Consider the following 25,911-nt stretch of genomic DNA (forward strand, 5'->3'; position numbering starts at 1 on the left):
TATCACTTACCCTGTCAGCAAGATCTTCTCACATTTAAAACAGCAAAGCAACAATAATAACTAGAGAAACTCTTTAAGAGAATGTAGTTCTTAATTAATGTCTGCTACTGCTAAGTCGCTTCAGTCGTGTCCGACTCTGTGTGACCCCATAGATGGCAGCCCACCAGGCTCCCCCGTCCCTGGGATTCTCCAGGCAAGAACACTGGAGTGGATTGCCATTTCCTTCTCCAATGCGTGGAAGTGAAAGTGAAGTCGCTCAGTCGTGTCTGACCCTCAGTGACCCTATGGATTGCAGCCTTTCAGGCTCCTCCATCCATGGGATTTTCCAGGCAAGAGTACTGGAGTGGGGTGCCATTGCCTTCTCCAGAATTAATGTCTATTCAATTTTAAATCTTCATTAATTGGATAATTTCTAGAAAAATATGAATTGATAAAATTAATATACATGTGGGCACACTCACATTTCTGGGCATGCTTTTGATCCCAAACAGAGCTCCCCAAGGTCTATGGTGGCAATTTTCTGGTCCACATGGTGATTGACCACACAGGTGAGACTGGAGTTGGGCTGGCTCAGGGGCGGACTCAGAGCTTGGTCCCAGGGTTCTTCTGCTCCAGCTCCCTGGGGGTCCCTTGATTATCCAAGTCATCTTCAGGTCCTTTGTGGCCCTGTCGTCCAGGGTGACCATTGCACCAGCCTGGTGTGATGGATTGTTACTCAGCCAGGATCTGGGAAAGGGGCAAGAGGGAACAAAGCTTATTATTGTATTTGGAGAGACTGCTACTCACCCAATATCATGCCATTCTGAACAGTCAACTGGGAAGACCGGGCACTTCACAGCTAAAGAAACTGAGGCCTAGAGATGTGAAATAGTTTTCAAAATTATATAATGAGAAAGCAGTACCAAATCTCAGTTTAGAGAAGTGCGGACAGCCATCTGTCAGCTCTTTTTCATCTGTGGTACCTCCCAACTGTCGCCACACACAGCTGAAATCACATCTGTTTGCCCTCCACATGCATTTTCAGAAACTTCATGGGACTTCCTGGTGGTCCAGTTGCTTAGACTCCTCATTCCGAATGCAAGGGGTCCATGTTTGACCCTGCTCAGGGAACTAGATCCCACATGCTGCAACTAAAGAGTTTGCGTGCCATAACTAAAGAGCCCGCACGCTGTAACCAGGACCTGACATAGCCAAATAAGTAAATAAATTTAAAAAAATAATAAAATAACATATGGGGAAATTTGTTGTTGTTCAGTCACCAAGTCACGTCTGACTCTTTGCGACCCCATGGACTAACTGAAGCATGCCAGGCTTCACTGTCCCCCACCATCTCCTGGAGTTTACCCACGTTCATGTCCATTGAATCAGTGATGCCATCCAACCAGTGGGAAAAATACATTTATATTAACAAATAAAAGAACCTTCACAATCTCTAGCACTTGGACAGTGTAATGAAACTTCTTAGGCATATACTTTTTTCATTTGTAGAATTTTTAAAGAAGGTTCTGAAAACTCATTTGAGATTCTTAACCCTCTCTCACACAAACTGAAGACTTAAGGTTAGGATTTGGAGATAAAGGGGAAGAGAATGGCTTTGGAGAGAGCTGTGCTGCATAAATCCCCTTCTAATCTGAGGGGTACCTGCCTCTCATCTCAACATGGTGACAGAGGCTTCAGTGAGACGATTCTGAGAGCTGGATGTGTGTTCCCTGCAGCTTGGGGATGCACTGGACAGGTGTCTGGTTTACACCTGAGAAAATGAAGGGATGAGATGCTGTAGAAACAGCCTGCAGTATTCAGGTGTTGGCTTCTAATTGGGAAGAAACTGCAAATGCATTGATGAGCTAAATGAAAATGCCTTTAATTGACTAGAAGTAGAAACGGTAACCCACTCCAGTATTCTTGCCTGGAGAATCCCATGGACGGAGAAGCCTGGTAGGCTACAGTCCACGGGGTCGCATAGAGTCGGACACGACTGAGCGACGGAACAGAACGGAACAGGACAGGGTCTTAAAAGAACTTTGACAAGAAGGGCATCTGGAGAGGCAATAGGTCCCCAACAAAGAGAGCCTATGGAAACAGACCAGCCAACACAAGAACCAAAAAGAACGAGGTAGGTGGCTGTCCTGAGAGTGTCACCTATGACCGGGCAGGTGAGATCCCCAGCATGGGAGAGGAGAGGCATCCAGGGAACGTATGAAAATGCCCTCTGAGAGGAACAGCCAGCAGCCTGAATGCTGTCACGCTGAGAGAACCCAAGTGCTTGATCGCCACAGTGGGAGGAGTCAACCACCATCCTTGCTGTTCCTCACTGCTTGCCTGTGCCTGTGGAGTCGGGGAGAGAGCTCAGTTTATTTGGCTGTCTCTCTCATCCTTGTGGGGCTTTGCCAGGGAACTTTGCCTGGTCTGGGTCTCACTCTACCTCTGCTGCATCTTCTGTGGATGCAGCTCTTCCTGCTTGTCTGGGGCAAGTGTGGGTAACACTGGTCCCTGCCGCAGTCTCCTTTGGAGTGAGGTCCCTGTACTCTGACCTTTCTTATTCTGAACTCAGGCACTCTCTGGCCTATGGCCCCTCTCAGCACCTCATGTACCTTATAGGAACCCATGAGAACATCTGAACCTCCCCAACATGGGACACAAGCTAAAGGGAATTTGTAGCACTTCTAGAGAAGCCCTTTATTGTCCAAACACATGTGGCTCAATTTACTAAACATGACTCCCTAGGAGTAGGTACTATCCTACTAAAGAAGTGGGACCCATGCTGCTTCTGATTTGCATTGCTGATCATCTTATCTGGAATTCCTATCACCTGGCTTGCTCCTCACCCCTGCCACAGAGACCTTTTCTGTTGAGCCCCTAGGGAATGGCATACCACATTCCTTTTAAGTTTTAATTACAGTCTCATCCTTAATGCACTTTTAATGATTACTTACTTCCAGATATATGTATAAAACCACTCTGATGTCTTACCTGGTATCTTTTAAGTTTTTGACTTGCCAAATGAACTCTCATTTCTTAGTCTACTGTCTGATTTTGGAGCACACAAGTCTCTTTTGTTCTATCAATAAAATATGGCTCTTGCCTATTTTGGAAGTCAAAGAATGAACACAGATTTGCATACTCAGTGGGGTTCTGGCCTCTGCCTGAAGCAATGGCTGTCTCAGCCCTCTGTTGCAGGGTGTGAGGAACAATGATGAAACTTTGGAATTTTCCAGAGAATAACATACAGTAACTCAGGAGTTTCTTCTTAAAATCTACCTGCACAGCCAACTTGATTGAAAAGTGAAAGTAGCTCAGTTGTGTGTGACACTTTGCAAACCCATGGAGTATATAGTCCATGGAATTCTCTAGGCCAGAAAACTGGAGTGGTTAGCCTTTCCCTTCTACAGGGGGTCTTTCCAACCCAGGGATTGAACCCAGGTCTCCCGCATTGATTCTTTACCAGCTGAACAACAAGGGAAACCCCAGACTTGATTAAATGTAATTAAAATGTTTAAATTATGCTACTTAAATTCGGAAACAAGAGGGAATTCAGTGTTGAAGAGCTGAGTGATATTTGAAACTCTTGTGTCCCAAGAGGTTATCAGAACCAGAAATATACCTTAGAGGCCAATGTTATATGTCTGTAAGTGGGGATGAAATATTAGTGTGGCCTTGAACTTATAGGGATGCTGTGAAAAGTTAGATGAGAGGTTGGGAGAATTACTGTGAGAGTGTCTGTCTTTTGTTCTGGGAGACCAGTATGTGGGCTGAAACTTGCCTTGTTCCATGAGAGTAATGTGAGAATTTGGAATTCAGGCCTGCACTACACATGGGGGTGGATGTGAATTCTTACAACCAGAGACAAGAAACTACCTTAAAAATAGGCAAAACTTACAAAGACTCAAGCTGGAGAAAATACTAAACTGATTCATGGGGAGACTTTCTCATCAGGGTATATGTGTGGACTACCTGTTCAAAGAGATTAAGAAAGGAATCAAGCCTATAGTACAAAATAAACATTTTGAAGAGTTAACAGACATAAGGGAGATAGAGGAAGTGGAAATATTGTGCAAAAAAGCAGATAAAAGACATTAGTATAATTAATGTATTTAACAGATATTTAGAAAGTAAAGCTGAGAAGACTCACTGAACATTTAGCTATGGAATTGAGGTAGAAAAAGATGTCAAGGGTGATAGTAAGGATGCATCATTTGCTAGGGTAGGAGACACTCAAGAAGATCAGGCTTAGGTGCTCAATTTTGAACTGATTGAGTGTGTGATGACTTTGAGACATACAAAGGGAGCTGTCAGTACAGTTGGGCTTAAAAATTTAGACCTGAAAGGTCTCTAGACCTAAGGCTCAAAAAACACTGGGGAACCACGCCCTAGAGAATCACATTCACACTGATGGGTAGAGATCTAATATGGAGCTATGTAATTATAAAGCTAAAATACCTGGAACTTTTATGTAGGAAAAAATATACAAAGAAGTTCAGAAGAGGGAGAGGTCACTTCTGGCTGGTGCAGTCAGCAAAGACTTCATGAGGGAGGTGTCTCGTGGCCTGCTTCTTCAGGTTGAAGCATTTTTGTCCCTTCAGCCCCTCTTGATATGACCCGAAGGGGTCACCTTCAAGACCTACATCAGTGGGGTGAGCATAGCGGCCTTTTCTACATGGACTATCCAGGTCAGCCTCTTCCCAAATTTAAGGCTCTTCCTTAATGTCTGTTTTTATCCACACCCCACATCTTCCTGCTGCTTGTCTAGTCCAGGAGGCGGTTTTATCTGTGCTTTCATCATACTCCCCACAGTGCATGCCCTCAAAATGAGGTGAACAGCCTGACATAGGTCCTTGAGGGATAGACTGAGAAGAGATGGATGAGATTTGCTGCATGGGAAGGGCCCTTCCAAACTAGTCATGACACAACTGGACCAACTGGTCTCAGGACACAGTGCTCACATATCAGTAACAGGAGGAGACAGAAGTCCACACTAACGTTCTCTGAGATTCAACTCCCTCTATAATGTATCCATGGGATTCTGAGTATATTAGGATCTCTAATGTCTTGAGGAAAAGAAATCCAAGTCAGCCTGTCCCAGGTCCATATGTTGACATTCCAGGTGAGTCATTATGTCTGCTGAGGGACTCCTTCTAGGGTGCAGAAACCAGAGGAAGGTGCAAGTTCTGTTGCAGCCATGAGTGACTCTGAGTCATGACAAGTGGCTGCCCTTCTCAAGGCACTTGTGTGCCCTCCGGCTAGTACAAATCAGACCAGGTCCCTCCAAGTGAAAGCTCTTCCTTCCCCCACTGCTCCCCAGCCCTTGTCCCAACATGGCAGATGTGGGAAGGCAGCAGGCTTGAAGCAGAGGAGGTTCTGGCTGTGGTAGGCAGTGTCACAGCAACCCCAGGCAGTGACTACAGCGTCACGTGGGTTAGAAGTCTAGGTCTCACCGTCGAGGACAGGAGCAGGAAGGTGAAGTGGCAAAGGTGGTCTGAAGGTGCTCATGATTTTCTCACAGTCTGTCGGGGAGGGAAGGATGTCGAGGCTGTCCCTAAATGCTGAGGATAAGGCAAGGTGTGGAAGCCGAGGCTCCTGGGCAGCTGCTCCAGAGTGCTACTCTACAGTGGGGGAGAAACCAACCCCTTGGACACACTCACTGGCAACTCCCTAAGAAGACATTGCTGTAGCCATTCCCAGATGTCTGAGAAACCACCGGCCACACATGGTCACTTTCCGGGGTGTGGCACAACCCGGAGGCTAAGCAGGCCCACCCGTGCGTCTGCCACCGTAGACCCTGGTTTCATCCCACCTCCCAGCAACTGACTTTTGCCTTTTTACAAGCAGGGGAAAAGCACCTTTCTGACTAATTTAAGTCTTGAAGGACCCTGTTGATGCTGCATTTACATGCCTTCTAGCTGGAAATTTTCTGTCAGAGCCCACACTAAGGAGCAGCCAGAGCCTTCTTTGGGTTAAGAAAGGACAGGGGGTTTTAAGCTTCCATGTGATAAAGAGTATGATTCCATATTTGATGTTTGACTTCCTCACTCCAGCTTTACTGATGTATAATTGATATGAGAAACTATACGTAATCAATAAATACAAATAGGTGAGTTTGAACACTTGTATACACTTTTGTTACCTTCACCACAGTCCAGGTAATAAACATTTTCATCACTTCCCCAAGTTTTCTTGTGTCCCTTTAGGGTGTGCATATATGTGTGCATGTGCATAATAATGTTTAACATGAGATATTCACCCTCTTAACAAAATTTACTTTATTGTTAATTATAGGCACTCCATTTTACAACAGGTCTCTGGAACACATTCATCTTGTGCAACTCTAACTTTATGTGAAAGTAAAATGTTACTTGCTCAGTTGTGTCTGACTCTTTGCGGACTATAGCCCACTAGGCTCCTTTGTCCATGGAGTTCTTCAGGCAAGAATATTGGAGTGGGTAGCCATTCCCCTGTCCAGGGGATCTTCCCAACCCAGAGACTGAACCTGAGTCTCCTGTATTACATGTGGATTCTTTACCATCTGAAGCCACCAGGGAAGCCCAGAACATGCAGTATCTGTCATTCTGTGCCTGGCTTATTTCATTGAGCATAATGCCTTACAGGTGTATCCATGTTATTCCAAGTAGTAGGATTTCATCCTTTTTTAAGGCTTAATAATACTCCAGCCTTAAAAATAAATATTCACATTTCCTTTATTTATTTACCTGTTAATGGATATTTGAGTTGTCTCCATATTTTGGTTATTGTGAATAATACTGCAACAATTATGGGAATTCAGATATCTCTTCGAGATCCTGATTCCAATGCTTTTAGATGTATGCCCGAAAGGGAGAATACTAACTCATTTGACACACTCATTCAGGACCTACAGATCCTCACAAAGGACCTCACAAAGAGTTGGACCATTGCTTCACACACAGTGTAAGACCCATCCACTTTGGTTAAGTTTCTCAAAATTATTTAGAATGTCAAGGGTTGCTACACCCCTGACACAATCAAGAAACAACAATTGACCCTTTCAGCACTCATGACATTAAAAAAAGCCCAACATCTTTTAGGCATTTTTGGTTCTGAAAGCAATGTATAATGTCTTTACAAATTTTACTGAAGCCCATTTCTGCTCTTACTCACAAAGCAGCCCACTCTGTATGTGGCCCCTTGCAAGAAACGGCTCTAGAGTCTGTCCAAATCACAATATAACAGGCACTCCTATTAGTTTCCCCAGACTCTCCTTCACTGTAGAGACTTTAACAAACTTCCCGCAGGTCTCTAAGAGTCTGTGGAGCCCCATGGCCAAAAGTTGCCCTTGGATTATTGACGCAAATTGTCCTCTGCTGACCTCATGCTACATGCCATTAGAGCAACATATGGCAATTGCTGCTTGCATTCCAGGCCTTCCTGGAAAAACAGACTCTCACAGGCTCCAGGCCTATTCTTCACACCTAGCGGCTCATCATTCCTTATGTCTTGCAAACAGCACCTGCATGTTTGGCATGGCCTTTGAGACCTCCTTTCTAAAATAAAAGCCTTTATGAAGCTTTGAGCACAGAATCTGGTCCAAACAATACTCAATAAAGCTGCTGCTGCTGCTGCTGCTGCTGCTGCTGCTGCTGCTAAGTCACTTCAGTCGTGTCCGACTCTGTGTGACCCCATAGATGGAAGCCCACCAGGCTCCCCTGTCCCTGGGATTCTCCAGGCAAGAACATTGGAGTGGGTTGCCATTTCCTTCTCCAATGTGTGAAAGTGGAAAGTGAAAGTGAAGTCACTCAGTTGTGTCCGACCCTTAGCGACCCCACGGACTGCAGCCTACCAGGCTCCTCCATCCATGGGATTTTCTAGGCAAGAGTACTGGAGTGGCTTGCCATTGCCTTCTCTGACTCAATAAAGCTATTACTGTTATTATTACTTGACCAAAGCCATAGACATAACCAGTATTCCCCAGCCAGTGCCCTTTTCTCCACCAAGCACCCCTATCAGGGACTCCTCCCCAGAGGCCATGGGACAACATCAGATAAAGGGTTCAAATCCAGAGAATCATGCATCTGTGTATTCCATTGTACAGGAGGAAGTTGTGGTCCCATCAGAACCTTTATGTTCAACACATTACTGACTTTAAGAAGACATTCATTGCATCATGTTGAGAACAGCTGGATTCCTCAGTCACTGTCAGGTACCAAGTACTTGAGCACATCTGTGCAACTGGGATGAGAGTGGCAGAGGGAAGACCGGAAGGATAGTCCATATAGTTTGCAGTTATATGTAGAAAAAAGTTGAATATTTAACATAACCTAAAATACAAATAGAAATATAAATCATATATATGCATACCTATTTATCTCTTAATTGGCTCCCACAATTTCTCACTCTAATTTCCACAGCTGTGAACATGATCGATTATACTTCTTGATTAGATTATGTAGTTTTAAGGAAGGAAGATAATTGAGAAGGCCTAATTCATTCACCAGAGAAGGCAATGGCAACCCACTCCAGTGTTCTTGCCTGGAGAATCCCAGGGATGGTGGAGTCTGGTAGACTGCCGTCTCTGGGGTCACGCAGAGTCAGACACTACTGAAGCAACTTAGCAGCAGCAGCAATACATTCACAAGAGTTTTCTCCAGATGGAAAAAGAGGAACAGAGAGATAAAGCATGAAAGGTTCTACACTGCTGTGATGAAGGGGCCCTGGGGGGAAGTACCTGGGTGTGGCCTCCAGGAGTTGGATGTCCTCTCTGGTTAACATGCAGCAAGACCTGTAACCACAAGAAACTGAATTATTTCAACAATAAGAATGAGCTTAGAGAAGGACCCCAAGCTCCAGATGAGAATGCTATCGGCTGAAACACTGATTTCAGCTTTGTGAGACACAGATCAGAGAACTCACCCAGATGTGTCAAACTTCTCACTTACAGAACTGAGAGATATTAAATGCGTGCTATTTAAGTCACAGAGTTTGTGGTATTCTGTTATGAATCCACTACATGTTTAAGTAAACAACATTTCTTATGAAAAACTATTTTCCAAAACAAAAATGCGGGTGCAATAGACATACTTTATGAGATATATAAGTATTTCTCCAATTTTGTGGCATCCTGATTGCAGATTCTTTTCTAATGTGGAAGCTCATTTCTCCCTTTAATTTTAGATGTGAAGCCGGACCAGGACCCCACCATAAGTTTTGGGAGAGTTTTTTTCAGAAAAACTGAATAACAGAGTGGATTCAGAGCTTTGTTTACAGAGCAATAGCTATTCCCCAAGGGCAGGAAAAAAAAGGAACACTCCCTTCGTTTGCCAGCTTTCTAAGACTGATGCTAGGAAGTGAGTGAGTCTTTTGGAGCACAGGATGAGAATCAGAGTAACTGAGCTGAAGCTCAGTGGGTGCAATAGTGAGGATTCGAGTGGCTCATACTGTCTAAGCTGCCCCCAGTGGCTCAGTTTCCCAGGCCCTGGCAGCTTAAACAGCCCTCCAGATGGTCAGGATCCATCTGTATCCTGGCACCACTCTGTTGCCATGCAAGTCCTAGGAAACTTGAACCAAAACCCTAACTCTGCAGGAGGCAAATGCAGCCCAGAAGCTGGGAGGCCCAGCAGGGACCCATGTCAGGCTACCTGCACAGCTGCAGATGACAGAGAAGAACAACACTATCCAGCCAAGCCTAGAGGTACAGAAACTGTGACTATATTTGCTTACCACTGGCTAAGAAATTAGTTCTCAGAAGATGACTCTGAGAGAAAACCAGGCTGATAGGTTAAAATGAAGCCAAAACTCTTTCCAAAGGTTGTTAGCTTCTAGTAACAGAGAATTCCTCTGCCATCTTAAACATTCTGAGCTTTTTGCCCTTCTGTGTCACCATGTGCTTTTTTCTTCCCAAGCACACATTCTTCAAACCGGTTCTCAGCTGGCAAACTTGGAGTGACCTGCCAACTGCCTTCACCTTCTTTACCTCTGGGAACATCATGGAGCATTCAGGCCAGTGGAGGGTGTTTCTAGGCTCACAACTGTGTTGTGGGTATAACAACATATAGTGATTTTCTTTTTCTATTATGGTTGTTTGAGTTTCTCCCTGGATTGTCAGCCCCTTGAAGGCTGGGATTGAACTTGATCATCTCTGCACTCCCAATATCTTCTTTGCTGAAACATAATAAGCACCGAAACCCCAGCAACACAGCAGGCAGTGAACAAATAATGCTGGACTACATCAACAAACAGTATCACTTTAGGACCAGCCTGGAATTGTGCCGGGGAGTCCCCACACGCATCATCCACCCACAGTTTGCTGCTTTCCTGGGTCAATAGCTCTACCCCAGCAGCCTTGATCGTCAATGCCAGCCTATGGTGAGGCACAGAAGTCATGCTTTTATAGCAAGATTGAGCTAGGCTTTCCTGGATATGGTGGTTGTCTTCGGTTTCTACCCTCTTCAGTGTGAGTCAAATTTCCTTTCTCATTTTCAATAAATGTCAACTGTCAGTTGCCCAGCTACAAAGCTCTGAATGGAAAGTGTCAACTCCCCACATCCCCAATGCAAATATTGGTATTTACTTTGTCCTGGGAACCAGTATTCAAGGCTTTATAGCCTGTAGGTTTGATTTCACTCCCACACACTCAAGAAAGTCAGGCCACTGCATATAAAACCATATTACAGATGTGAAACATAAGTCCTAAAGGGGTTATGTGACCCATAAAAGGTCGCACAGCTAATCAACAGATAGAGATAGGGACTTATGAAATAAATTCAGGAATTACTCCCCAACATCATAGCCCCTCTCCCATCCCACTGTGTGGCCTCAAGCAAGTCACTTACAGTCTAGCCTCTTCCCTCCCCCAAACTACTCTGAAGCATCCTAGACAAGAGACTATTCAGCACTGGCTTTATTTCCCCTCTACTCTGCATAGTAACGTGTAAATATCTTACAAAGGCTATCTGTGCAGCCTGTAGTCAGAAGCTTCTTATTTTGAAGTCAAAATAGAAACAGTTCATCCCCTGGTCACCTGAATAATAATGCAGAGCCAGTCTCATTTGCCACCACTCCCTCTTATGTCCTCTGTTTCTCTCCTGAAAGGGCTCCTTCTTTGGTAACTGTTTGATTATGAAATTATTTCTGTGGAAGAGGGGGGAGAAGACGGGTCTGGAGACAGGAACCAGTCACGTGGCTGGAGGCCCGTGACATTGGAAAGGAGTCAGCCAAAACACACTCCAGGCTGGTAAAATGCCAAGGACTTTTTAAGGGAGTCTAATCTTAATGTTCCATCCATCCTGTATCAAGGCATAAACAAGCATATGAATACCAACCACAGAGCATTTGGTAAGTTAAGAATTTACTATACACAATGGTCTTGTGCTGGCAATATTTGTGAAATAAAAGGAAAGCGGACTTTGATCTGCAGCGGCAAACGTGCATGTGTGTGGGGGTGGGGAGAGTGGGGGCAGGTGCCATATGGGAGAGAAATATGGAGTCTAGTGAGATGAATCCAGGAAGAACAAAAGATCTGAGATGCAAGCCCCACAGAAATTGTAGGGCAGTCTCTGGATCTCTACAGGACTTTTCCTGTCTCCCCCACCCCCAACTCTGGCCACCACCAATCTTTTTTTCTGTTTCTATGAAGTTTTTTTTTTTTTTAAGTTTGCACATGTGAGTAAAATCATACAGTGTTTGTCTTTCTTCGTCTGACTTATTTCACTTAACATAAGCCCTCAACTTTCATCCATGTTGTTTCAAATGACAGGATTTCCTCCTTTTATATGGCTGCATATATTTCATTGCAATATAAATATACATTATATCTTCTTTATCCACTCATCTGTCAAGACACAGGTTGTTTTCATGTCTTGGCTACTGTAAATCAGTTCAGTTCAGTTCAGTCACTCAGTAGTGTCCAACTCTTTGCGACCCCATGAACCACAGCACGCCAGGCCTCCCTGTCCATCAACAACTCCCGGAGTTCACCCAAACCCATGTCCATTGAGTCAGTGATGCCATCCAACCATCTCATCCTCTATCGTCCCCTTCTCCTCCTGCCCTCAATATTTCCCAGCATAATGCTACAGTAAAAATGAGGGTGCAGACATCTCTTTGAAATGACCATTGCATTTCCTTAGGATACCAAGAAGCGCAACTGATGACTATATGGTAGTTTTCTTTTTAATTTTTGGGGAAACATCTGTGCTCTTTTCCATTGTGACTGCACCAATTTACAATTTCAACAACAGTGCACAAATGTTCTCTTTTCTCCACCTCCTCAGCAGCACTTGCTATTGCTTGTCTTTTTGGTAATAGTCATTTTAACAGATGTGAGGTGATATCTCACTCAGGTTTTAATTTGAATTTCCCTGATGATTAGTAATTGAGCAACTTTTCACATTCCAATAGTCATTTGAATATTTCCTTTGGAAAAATGTCTATTAAGTTCCTTTGTACTTTTGAAAAATATATCATTTGTGCATTTTTGCTACTGGGTTGTATGAGTTCCTTATTTGTATTTTAGATATTAACCTGTTATCTTGTATGATTTGCAAATATTTTTTCCCATTCCCTATGTTGCCTATTCATTTTGTTGATCATTTCTTTTGCTGTGCAGAAGTTTTTTAGTTTAATGTCATAGTTAGTATATCTTATACAATAAGGGGATAAGAGATAGAAGAAAAAAAGATATTTAACATGTTATATATAACATAAATATATACACTGAACACACAAATGTCCTTATAACAGAATGAGAAAAAAAATATGACAATTACAGTCCTTGCTTCTGATTTCTGTAACTAGAATATGGTAGCTGGTATTTATAACTACATAAACCATTTTGTATTTCCTTTGCTTTCAGCATGATAGTTTGGTGGTCTGCGGTTAAGCATCAATCTTTACTAAGGCCCAGTAGTAAGCCAAATGTTGTTTCTTAGAAGGAGAATAATTATCCACAATGACAGGGCTGTGCTTCAAAATCCTGAGGGCCTTCACTGTGATTCACTTATAGGGAGCTGCTAAGTCTCCAATCAGCACCCCCTTCAAGCACCATTGGATCTGTTGTATCACATGACTTGAGCACAAAGAAGCTAGCTCATCTTATTCTGGGCCCTATTCGAAACTCATAGCTTTTCAGGTCAACTGGTAATGGGCTGGAGTAGCACATACAAATGAGGAGCAAGTTATTTCCAAAATCCCAAGAGACTTCCAGGCATTGTGCCTAGGTTGTTTTTTGTTTTGGTTTAGGTTTTTTTGGTTGTAGGAGGGACCAGAAGTACAGCAATGTATACTCTACCTTAGAAAGGATATTTCAACTTGCCCTGTACCATCAACTCCCTTGAGGTTTCACTAAAGTAGAAAGTCCCTGAGTTTTTGTTAAGTTTATTTCCCACCCTCTAATATACATGTTTTAACCAATAAGTCGAGAGTAGTTGCAACTACTCACTCATTAGGTCTACTCAGCACAACATCATCAATGTAATGAACCAGTGTGATATATTGTGGAAAGGAGAGGTGACTAAGATCCCTGCAAGTTATGTTGCATTGGAAAAGACCCTGATGCTGGGAAAGATTGCGGGCAGGAGAAGAAGGGGATGACAGAGGATGTGATGGTTGGATGGCATCATTGACTCAATGGACATGAGTTTGAGCAGACTCTGGGAGCTAGTGATGGACCTAGAAGCATGGCTCAGTTCATGGAGTCACAAAGCACTGGACATGACTTAACGACTGAACAGCAACAATACAGGTGAGAGTTGATATAACCTTCAAATAGAACAATAAAAGTTTAATTATTGCTCTTACCAGCAGAAAGAAAACTGTTTCCAGTGATTTTTTTTGAACAGGGCTGGAGAAACAAGGATTTGCCAGACCATTAGCTATATACCAGTTACCAGGGGATGAGTTAATCTGGTCAAGCAATGAAACCACATCTAATACAGCAGCTGCAGTTCAAGCCACCACCTCAGTCCTCTGTAAGCAAGCCTAACTCTTAGAATCCACTGTTATTCTCCAAGACCCATCTGTCTTCTGCACAGCTAAAATAGGGAAGTTGGTTGGGAATGGGAATCAATACTCCTGCATCTTTTAATTTCTTGGCACTAATCTGTGAGGTTCATCTGCAAACACAGAATTGCCCATGGTTTACTTTTTATAGGTAGAGTTGGTTCTAGTGGCTTTCACTTTACCTTTCATACCAGAATAGCTCTCACTTCACAAGTCAGGGAACCAGTGTGAGGATTCTGCCAGTTGCTGAGTATGTCTATTCCAAACATACATTCCAATTATAAGTTTGTATATTTATTTACTGACTTAAAGAAATATATATATTTATTATATATATATATTTACTTTAATGAATTGGCTCATGTGACTGTGGAAGGTTGGTGCTTCCAAAATCTCATGGGGTAGGCCAGAAGGCTGAAGCCTCCGAAAAGATTTGTAGCTGTAGTCCAAAAGCAGTCTGCTGGAAGAATTTCTTTGTGCTCAGAAGAGATCCGTCCTTGTTGCATTAAGGCTTTAAACTGATTAGAAGAGGCCCACCCACACTAAAGGGAAACCAAAGGTAGGCTGCAGTCCGTGGGGTCGCTAAGGTTCGGACATGACTGAGCGACTTCACTTTCACTTTTCACTTTCACGCATTGGAAAAGGAAATGGCAATCTACTCCAGTGTTCTTGCCTGGAGAATCCCAGGGACAGTGGAACCTGGTGGGCTTCCGTCTATGGGGTCACACAGAGTCAGACACGACTGAAGTGACTTAGCAGCAGCAGCATGAAGGGTAATAAGCTTTACTCAAACTTAATAGATTTAAATGTTAATCTCATCCTAAAAACACCTTCATGAAGATATCAAGAATAATTTTTGACCAAATAAGTGGGTGCCATGGCCCAACCAATTTGACATATGAAAAATGGCAACCCACTCTAATATTCTCACCTGGGAAATCTCATGGACAGAGGAGGCTGGCGGGCTACAGTCCATGAGGTCACAAGGAGTCGGACATGACTGAGCACGCATATACATATGAGTATGGAAATAGAAGATGTGAGCAATACTCTCTAAGACAAACTCACCCTAACAGAAACACATAGACGACTTCACCCGACAACAATAGAATATATTTGTTCTCAGGTGTGCACGAACCATTCTTCAGAACCTTATATTAGGCCACAGAATAAATCTCAGTAAATTCAAGTAGAATCAAATCATACGAAGTATCTTCTCTGACCACCCTTGAATGAAGCTAGAAGTCAGTAATAGAAGGAAGACTAGAAACATCACCAATACATGGAATTTAAATAACACACAATAAAACAACCTGTGGATCAAAGGCAAACACACAGGGAAATTAAAAAAAAAAACAAAACAGTGGGAGGCTTTCACTCTAAGATGGCAGTGTAGGAAGACCCTGCAGTCACCTCCTCTCATGCAGATACTGAATCTACACATATGTATAGAGCATTCCTCCTAAAGAAGAACTAAAGGCTGATTGAACAGCTTCTGTACAAGTGATAAAGTGAGAGTGACCACCTAGAGGTGGGTAGGAAAAATGAAGATGTGGTATGAACAGGAAACCCATTTCTGATGTGGAAAAATTCAATAAGAAGGAATATCACTGAGGGGCCCATGCACAGATTAGCCCACCCTGGGGGGCACAATAATAAAACAGTGGTTTAAAAAATCACCTGGGCTATACATAAAGGAAATCCATTTACTAACTGTTGAACATCTGCCAAATGGGAAGATGGCATTTTCTCCAGGGTCGCAGGCATGAGAGAGTACTGTTTTTGTTTTCCTTCCCCTTGATAGCATGGGTGGGAATATGTCCAGACACTCTAGCTGGCCTGCTAAGGCCACCCCAGCAAATCCCAGGCACCTGACCCCAACCAAATACAGCTTCCCCTAAGTTGGCCCAGAACCATACACCTTGGTTTTTCCAACCTGTGCCTGCCCCAGCATCAGCTGTCTTTCCAAGGTGGCCCCAATGTGGTGTGCCCCAGAACCATCCTTCCCCTCAGGCCTGTGCTTACTCCAGCTCTGGTGGCACTAGTGGTAAGAACTCAGCTGCCAATGCAGATGACGTAAGAGATGCAGGTTTGAACCCTGCGTCAGGAAGATCCCCTGGAAAAGGGAATGGCAACCCACTCCAGTATTTTTGTTTGGAGAATCCTGTGGACAGAGGGGCCTGGTGGGGTACAGTTCATGGGGTCTCAAAGAGTTGGGCATGAATGAGGCAACTCAGCATGCATGCATGCAGCAGCGCCACTGGAATAGCCCCAGCTCAGTGCTTGCTGGGAACCCTGGCCTGTGCTTACTCCTGTTACAGCCCTCCTGCTCTGGTACACTCTGGGACCCCAGCCCCAGTCCATGTCTGTTCCAACTCCAGCCATCCTGTCGAGCAATACTGGCATGGCACACTATAGGAACCACCTACTCTGTGCCCCCTCCAGCCCTGGCCATCCTGCAAAGACAGCCCCAGTATGGTGCAACCCAGTATATTCCATGCTGGCATCTACTTCAGCGCCAGATAACCTGCCAAAGCCTCTTAGCACAGTCTACAAATGGGACATACCTCCAAGACCAGGGGAGGTAGTGGTCTGGCCTAATTTCACAGACATAAACACAGAAAGTCAAACTAAATGAAGAGACAGAAATACATGTTTCAAATAAAAGAACAAGATAAAATTCCAGCAATAAAAACCGTAATAAAATGGAGATGAGTGATTTACCTGATGAAGACTTAAAAATAATGGTCATAAGGAGACTAAGTGAACTTGGTATAAGAATGTAGGAACACAGCAAGAATTTCACAAAGATTTAGGAAAAGTAAGGCAGAACCAGTCAGAGCTAAAGAATGCAACAACTGAAATTAAAAATACACTAGAGGGAATCAACTGTAGATTAAATGATACAAAAATGGATGAGTGATCTGGAAGATAAGCAGCAAAAACAAAAAAGTAATTTTAAAAAATGAAGATAGTTTGACATCTGGGAAAATATCAAGTGTACCAACATTTGTATTACAGGGTTTCAGAAGAAGAAAAGAGACAGAGAAAGGGGTTAAAAAAAAAAAAAAAAATTAAAGAAGCAATGACCAAACTTCCCTAACCTGGGGAAGGAGACACATATCCAGGTCTAGGAATGACAGAGAGTTTCAAACAAGATGAACTGGAAGAGGTTCATAACAAGACATGATCATAATTAAAATGACAAATGTGAAAGATAAAGAGAGAATTTTAAAGGCTGCAAGAGAAAAATGACTAGTTACATACAAGAGGACCCCCATAAGACTATCAGATGATTCAGCAAAAATTCGGTAGGCCAGAGGGGAGTGGAATGATGTAGTTAATGTGCTGAATTAAAAAAAAAAAAAAAAGATGACTTACAACCAGAATACTTTACTTGACAAGGTTATCAACCAGGATTGAAGGAGAGGACTTCCTTGGTGGCTCAGTGGATAAGAATCCACCTGCCAATGCAGGGGACATGGGTTTGATCCCTGGACTGGGGAGTTTCCACATACCACGGAACAACAAAGCCCATGTACCGCAACTACTGAGCCCACTTTCTAGAGCCTGCAAGCCACAACTGAGTCCACATGCTGCGACTACTGAAGCCCACACACCTAGAGCCTGTGCTGCACAACAAGAGACGTCATCACAATGAGAAGCCCGCACACTGCAGCAAAGTGTGGCCCGCAGCCTCCACACCTGGACAAAGCCTGTGCACTGCAATGAAGACCCGGAACAGCCAAAAGATAAATGCATAAATAAAAATTATTTTAAAAAGAATTGAAGGAGAGATAAAGAGTTTCTTAGTCAATCAAAACTAAACAAGCTTAACTCAATAAATTGGCTTTAAAGAAATGCTAAAGGGTCTTCTTTAAGCAGAAAAGAAAAGGCCATAACTAGAAATGAGAAAAAAGAATCTCACCAGTAAAGGCAAATATGTAGTAAAGGCAATGGGCAGCCATTTGAAAGCTAGTATGAAAGTTAAAAGAAAAAAATAGTAAAATCAACTGTAACTTCAATAAATATTTAATAAATATACTCGAAATTAAAAGATGTAAAGTATGCCATCAAAGACATTAAATTTGGAGGAAGAGAAGAAAAAATGTAGTACTTTTAGAATGCTGAAGTACCTGAACTTTATGTGACTATCAGCTTAAACAATTATGTACATTATTGTAACAACAAAAAATGTGTACGGTAGATATATAAAAAAAAAAAAAAGAGAGAGAGAGAGAAAGGAATCCAAACATAACACACACACACACACACACAAAATCATCAAACTAGAAGGGAAAAGCCAAGAGAAGAAGAAAGGAACAGAGAAAACCAAATAACCAGAAGACAACAAAATGGCAATAATTACATATTTATCAGTAATCATTTTGAATGTAAATAGACTAAATGTACCAACCAAAAGACAGTGTGGTTGAATGAATTAAAAAAAAAAAAAAAGATCCATCTATATGCTGCCTATAAGAGACAAATGAAAATGAAAAGAAAGCTAGGTTAGCAATACTTGTATCAGACAAAATAGACTTTTTAAAAAAGATCATAATAAAAGACAAAGGAGAACATTCCTCTGAGATTAGAAGCAAGACAAGGATACTCAATCTAGCCACTTTTATTCAACATAGTATTTGGAGTACTAGCCACAGTCATTGAACAAGGAAATAAAAAAATCGAAACTGGAAGGAAATAAATAAATAAAATGTCATTACTTGTAGATGACATGACACTATATATAGGAAGCCTTAAAGACTCCACAAAAAAATATTAGAACTAATAAATGAGTTTAGTAAACTTTCAGGATAAAAAATTTATATACAAGACATCTATTGCATTTCTACACACTGCTAACAAACTATCAGAGAGAAAATAGAAAGCAATTTTATTTAAAAATCCATCAAAAAGAATAAAATACCTTAGAATAAATACCTTAGAATAAATTTAACCAAGGAAGGAAAAGAACTATAGGACACTGATGAAATAAATTGATGATGAACAAATAAGTGGAAAGAAAATTTTGTTTTCATGGATTTGAAGAAACAATATTGTTAAAATGTCCATACTACTCAAAACAATCTATAGATTTGTTGCAATCTCAACTGAAATTCCAATGGCAATTTTCAAAGAAATAATCTAAAATTGTATAGAATCACAAAAGAAAAAAAATATGCAAAGCAGTTTTGAGAAAGAAGAACAAAGCTGGAAACATCACACTCCCTGATTTCAAACTATATTAAAATGCTAAAATAATGAAAACAATATGGTACTGGCACAAAAAAATAGATTTATAGATCAACAGAACAGAATAAAGAACCCAGAAATAAACTCATAGTCATAGGATCAATTAGCCTACAATGTAAGAGGCAAGAAAATATAATGGGGAAAGACAGTCTCTTCAATAAACGATTCTGAAAATAACCTGACAGCTGCATGCAAAAGAATGAAACTAGACCATTTCCTTTTACTATATACTAAAATAAACTCAACATGAACTAAACACTAAATCTAAGACCTGAAACCATAAAATTCCTAGAAGAAAACATAGGTAGTATGCTCTTTATCATCATTCTTAGCAATATTTTTTTGTATCTGTCTCCTCAGGTGATGGTAGCAGTAACAACAAAAATAAATGGCACTATTAATATGTTAAACTAAACAGTGTCTGTGCAATGAAGAAAACTGTCAACAAAGTGAAAAGGCAACCTCCTGAATGAGAAAAGATATTTCAAATGATACATTTGGTAAGAGATTAATATCCAAAATTTATAAAAGAACTCGTATATGTCAATATCAAATGAAAAACTTAAACAATGCAGTTTAAAAATGGGCAGGACTTGAAATTTTTCTGAAGAAGACACAAAAATGGCCAATAGACACACGAAAAATGTTCAAATCACTAATCTTTGTTGTCATTTAGTTGCTAAGTCATGTCTGACTCTTTGAGACTCCGTGGACTGCAGCTCTCAAGGCTCCTCTGTCCATGGGATTCTCCAGGCAAGAGTACTGAAGTGGGTTGCCATTTACTTCTCCAGGGGATCTTTCTGACCCAGGGACGGAACATTTGTCTCCTGCAATTGCAGGCATTGGCAGGCAGATTCTTCACCATTGAGCAACCAGGGAAGCTCCCACTAATCACTATTGCTGCTGCTGCTAAGTCACTTCAGTCGTGTCCGACTCTGTGCGACCCCATAGAAGGCAGCCCACCAGGCTCCGCCGTCCCTGGGATTCTCCAGGCAAGAACACAGGAGTGGGTTGCCATTTCCTTCTCCAATGCATGAAAGTGAAAAGTGAAAGTGAAGTCGCTCAGTCGTGTCTGACTCACAATGACCCCATGGACTGCAGCCCACCAGGCTCCTCCATCCATGGGATTTTCCAGGCAAGAGTACTGGAGTGGGGTGCCATTGCCTTCTCTGCCCACTAATCACTAGGGAAGTCCAAATCAAAACCAAAATGAGATATTGTTTCACACCTGTCAGAAAGACAATTATCAGAAGACAAGAAATAGCAAGTGAGGAAAAAGGGAACACTTTGGCACTGTTGGTGGAAATGTAAATTGGCACAGCCACTATGCAGAACAGAATGGAGTTTCATCAAAAACTTAACAGCAGAACTACCATAGGATCCAGCAATTCCGTTTCTCTACATTTATCTGAAGAATATGAAAACATTAATTTGAAAAGACACATACACTATTTTTCAGCATTATTTACAATAGCCAAGATAACAAAGCAACCTAAATGTCCACTGATAGATAAACGGATAAAGAAAATGTAGCTTATGTATATAATGGAATATTACTCGGCATAGAAAAATAAATAAAATCTTGGCATTTGCAATGAGATGAATGGGCCTAGAAGATATTATTTTAAGCTAAATAAATCAAACAGACAAAGACAAATATGTCCTGGTTTCCCTTATATATAGCATCGAAAAAGCAAAAAAATGAAAAAACATAACTAAACAGACACAGACCCATCAATACAGAGAACAAACTGGTGGTTGCCAGAGGCAGGGCTGGTGAGGCAATGGGTGAAACAGGCAATGGGGATTAACAGATACAAAGTACTAGTTATAAATTATTAAGTCACAGGGGTGTAATCATACACCATAGGGGATATGGTGAACAACATTGCAATAACTTTGTATGGTGACAGGTGGTAACTGAGAGTTATTGTGGTGATCAAATATATAAGATTTACTATAATGTAATGTACTGAATCACTATGTTGTACACCTGCAACAAATATGATATTGTAAGTCAATTATACTTAAATTAAAAAGAGAGAAAAAAAAAAACACTCTGAGATGTTGGAAAATGGAAGAAAAACTGCCAAAACATGGAATGCAACAAGGCAGTAGCCAGAGGGTAATTTATGACAGTAAATGCATATATTTAAAAAGAAGAAAGATCTCAGTTTAATGATCTAACTTTACACCTTAAAGATGTAAATGAAGGGACTTTCTTGGTTGTCCAGTGGTTGAGAACCCACCTGCCAATATAGGGGATGCAGGTTTGATCCTTGGCAACTGAGCCCATGAGCTGCGATCACTGAGCCTATGTGCAACAAATACTGAAGCCTGTGTACACTAAAGCCTGTGCTCCACAATGAGAGAAGCCACTTTAAGGAGAAGCCTGCGTGCTGCAACTAGAGAGTAGCCCCCATTCACCATAATGAGAGAAAGCCAAAGAACAGCAACAAAAAGCCCATGTGCTGCATCAGAAACCCAGCACAGACAAATATAAATAATAAAAAAACCTAAAAAGAAGTGTAACAAAACCCAAAATTAACAGATAGAAGGAAACAATACAGATCAGAGCTGAGATAAATGAAATATTCAATAGATAATAGAAAAAAAGTGAAAAGGATCAACATAACCAAAATTGATTAAAAAAAAAATTTCAACAAAATTGGCAAACCATTAGTGAGACTGACAAAGGAAAATTAAATAGAAGACAAAAATCACTAATCATAGAAATGAAACTGAACATTCAAACACCAGCAATCTATATAATATAGATGAAATGGACAAATTTTTAGAACATTCAAACACCAGCAATCTATATAATGTAGATGAAATGGACAAATTTTTAGAAATACAAATGAGCAAAACTGACTCAAGAAATAGAAAATCACAACAAACCTATATCAAATAAAAGGATTGAGGTAGTAGCCAAAAGAACGTTCCAACAAAAAGTCCAGGACTAGGTCATTTCACTGATGATTTTTACTCAGTTAAAAAAGAATTAGCACCAATTCTTCTAAAATTAGAATTAAAAGCAGATAAGAGAATACTTCCTAACTTGTTCTATGCACATAATATTACACTGATACCAAAACCAGATAGAGAAACCACAAGAAAATTATAGACCAATATATCTTACGAATGCAGGCACAAAAATGGTGATCAAAATATCAGCAAACTGAACCTAATAACATATTTAAAAGATTATAAATAACTGAAGAGAATCAAATGTTAAAATTATTCTAATTTTCAGATAAAAAATTCTTAGTATAACAGCGGGCAGTAGCCATAAGTGCCCCATTTAATCTGGGCTCCAGAAACCCCCTTTTTTCCAAAAGGGGAAATGGAGCAGTTGGTCTGACTGAGGAACAGTATTTCAGTCTCCAATGTATTACCTTCCTAAGAGATTTTCACAGGTAATTCTGGCCAAAGCAGTGTTTGTATTACTCCCCACAAGCATTAGCAAGAGAGCTCAGCACCTGTGATCCTCATGAAAGTAGCTAAATTTTCTGCTAAACCAACAGGAACTGAGAAACTTTGGGGAGAATTATTTGTTAGCTGCCTCTAAGTGGCCCAGCCTGTAGATACTTTCCTGAGGGTGGTTTGTAGACCAAGTTGACACACACTGTGGGGTGGAGGTGATGTCCTTCAGCAGGTGGTCTGAGGACACTGGGTCCCTCTCAGGAGCAGAGGCAGAGAAAATAGAGTGCCAGGCTGGATTCCCAAGGGGATGCTTAAAGAGGAGCACCCCTTTCTCCTTGAAAGCTGAGAAGTGACCACAGGATGGTCAGGGGTCTTCTCTTTGAAGGTGCCCTAAACAGGTTCACCAGTTGTCAGTCCCCATCAGGAAACAAGAATAGAACAGGACAGTGTGAAGAGACAGAGCAGAGCCTTGAAGTCCTCACAGGAGAGGCCGGTTGGGGAGAGGCACTATATCCCAGAACATGACAACTCTGAGGGGTCTTGGAGGGGACATTCCCAGGCCCCTCCTGTCACAGAGCAGGAGACTCCCCAGGAGGTGAACCTGTCCTGGGTCACACAGGGCAGAGTCACACCTGGCACCAGGGCTCCCTGCTCCCAGCCCAGTGCTTCTCCCCTGCAGGAGCTCCCACCAGCTCCCCACCCCGTCCCTGTCCTCCCCAGGGGCTCCCCTCCCAGCACCGCTGTCTCATCACCAGGATCTAAGCAGCTCCTGAAGGCTCATCCTCCAACTTGCCTATCCTGGGAAAAGGGAAGGAGAGAACTTAGAGGGGTTTAGCAGAACAGGGGCTTCTGGCCAGCTGAGGGTTAAACAGCACTCCAGCCAGACTCCCCACTTGCTTAAAAGGAGGGAACCAGGGAGAGAGGAGGCTCGGTCCTCAGGCTTCAGGAGACCCACCCAGGTGCTGACAGTGAGCACCAGCTGCGGTGAATTTTAAAGAAGACTTAGAGAAGGAAGGCAAAGCGCTCAGATCTCAAAGATGTTAATCTTTAAAGAGGAAAAAAAAGGTACTAGAGGAAGGTGTGGTAGTAAACAAGATTGAGTTTAACATGTATTTAAATAATATAAAATAGAACGTTCATACGTGTCAACACAAAATTCTATTGACTGTTCTTACCCTAATTGTGCAACCCACAGGAACCTCTGAACTCATGCATCAAATCCAGCCTCTGTTTCTTTGTGTGTGGAGCCCACAATGGCAAATGGCTTTCTTACCTCCCTCCTTGCCAACAGACAGAGACACTCCAGATTCTAGTGACTTCTCTGCTAATGCAGCAAAATAGCTTCAACTACCTGGTAAATGGTACCCTCATTGCAGCCTTGTCACCACCATAAGGCCATTTTGCTTTTTCTATTCATCCCAGAGCTCTAAACAAAGTACACATTCACAAATTACAAGACAATGTTTTTCTCCTTTTGTACACCAAGGACATCAGAATCCAAGGAGCCCTCCTAGAAGTCAGCCACTCCCCTCCCTGGCTCTACACAATTCCCTCCCTTCCCAGGAGCCCAGGCCACTCACTGAGGAGGAGGCTGTTAGATCCCAGGGTCAAGGAGGCCCAGTAGAGGTGGGCGTCTTCTGAGCAGGGCCTTACTGCAGGCTGCCTGCCACTTATGCAGCTACAGAGAAATCATCAGAATGGACAGAGGCAAGAGAAAAGTAAACGCTCGAGCTCTAGGGGCCTTTTACATGATTCTTCCAGGGTGGAGCTAGCAAACCAGTTCTTATTTGACCTCTGGCCAACAAGTTTATTCCGAGGAGACAGCCTCGCCACTGAAGAGAAAAGCCTTTCATCTCATTTCTGGTACCTACAGTGTGAACTCAGCAAATAATTATAGAATAAATGTGGAAATAACCATGGTCTATGATTTGTCTGGTATTATGTTAGATAGGCCTCATTCCCTGCAGCTATGACTACCTTGGTGTTTTCACACATCGCACCCTCATATCCACCTACTTACTATGCTTAACTGTTTCCTTGGGTTAACAGCTCTGCCTCAGGCAGACCTGGCCACCAGTGTCAACCTGTGGTCAGGCTCAGAAGTCAGGCTTTACAGAAAGGCTGAACTAGGCTTGGATTCTGTCCCAGCCGTGCATAATGAGACAATTTCCTTTCTGACCTTCCATAAACTTCAACTTGTTGATTGCCTACAAAAGATGGTATGAGCAAAGCAATTTCTTATTCAAAGTGTGAACTCTCCACATCCTCAGTGCAAATATTGGCATTTAACGTTTGCTGGGAATCAGTATTATGACCCTACAGGGGTCAAACCCTCCAGGTTTGGCAGTATTTACTAATATTATGTGACTTTACATGCATCTTTTCAATTAATCCACAATACATTGAATTGAACCCTCAGAATAACCGTATTATCTAAGAATTACACATAGTTTATTAATAAGCATCCTGGATGTCCAGAGGATTAAATAACTTGTCCACCTTATACGTGCATGCTGCTAAGTCACTTCAGTTGTGTCCAACTCTTTGCAACCCCATGGACTGTAGCCCGCCAGGCTCCTCTGTCCATGGGATTCTCCAGGCAAGAATACTGGAGGGATCGCCATGCCCTTCTCCAGGGGATCTTTCTGACCCAGGGATTGAACTTGCATCTCTTTTGTCTCCTGCATTGGCAGGCGGGTTCTTTACCACTAGTGCTACCTGGGAAGCCCTGGCAAGGTGTTCACAAGCTGCCAGCACTAGTTTAAACATGGACGTAATGAGGAGGGGAAGGAGAGTGTTGATTCTGTGAAACTCAAGTCAGGACTGTGAGAAGCCTGAGGAGAAAGAGGATGGCTGTTTCCTGATGTGGGGAGGATACTGCAGCCCAGAAGGATGAGGGATAGGATAAGGGGAAGACTTGGAGTAGATACTCTGAGCTACTGTCTTTTTCATGACCACTGCACCCAAGACAACCATACCGGGCTAGGTTATAGGGAGGAACAAGCAGCTCTAGGAGCAGGCCCACAGGAAGCTGATCTCTGAATATCTGTTTCTCTTTCCCTCATCCTCTAAACCTATTTACTCTTAAAAATATTTTTAATTAAAAAGAACAAAATTTCATAAAATAGTAACAGGATAACAGGTGGTTTCAATGGGTCATTAAAGGGGGAATATATAAACAACTTTAGCTTTAAGAAGAGAAAAGAATATAATTCAACACGCATGTTAAAGTGTAAAGTATAGAAAATGGTGGGGTAAAAGCCTTCA

At 42.1% G+C, this 25,911-nt stretch overlaps 1 protein-coding gene across 2 annotated transcripts in view; it reads right to left on the reverse strand.

Annotated features, from left to right (window-relative positions):
* The window catches only part of LOC129540781 (uncharacterized), a 32,805-nt gene extending 8,401 nt beyond the window's left edge, over nt 1-24,404 (reverse strand). The window contains exons 1-2 of one of the 2 annotated variants that reach the window (XR_016037327.1): nt 24,225-24,404; nt 462-726 (exon numbers count right to left, since the gene is read on the reverse strand). Coding sequence is in view for 1 of the 2 variants with exons in the window: in XM_088835909.1 (XP_088692035.1) it covers nt 462-726; nt 8,696-8,739 (309 nt within the window). In the remaining variant the exon portion in view is untranslated. Of the gene's footprint in view, nt 1-461; nt 727-8,695; nt 9,106-24,224 lie in introns of those variants that run through there. The other variant, XM_088835909.1, reaches the window with a different exon arrangement.
* Between the last annotated feature and the right edge of the window lie 1,507 nt (nt 24,405-25,911).

This window comes from Moschus berezovskii, chromosome 4 (assembly GCF_049115385.1).
Source record: "Moschus berezovskii isolate FMDL1 chromosome 4, NW_MosBer_1.0, whole genome shotgun sequence".
NCBI lineage: Eukaryota > Metazoa > Chordata > Mammalia > Artiodactyla > Moschidae > Moschus > Moschus berezovskii.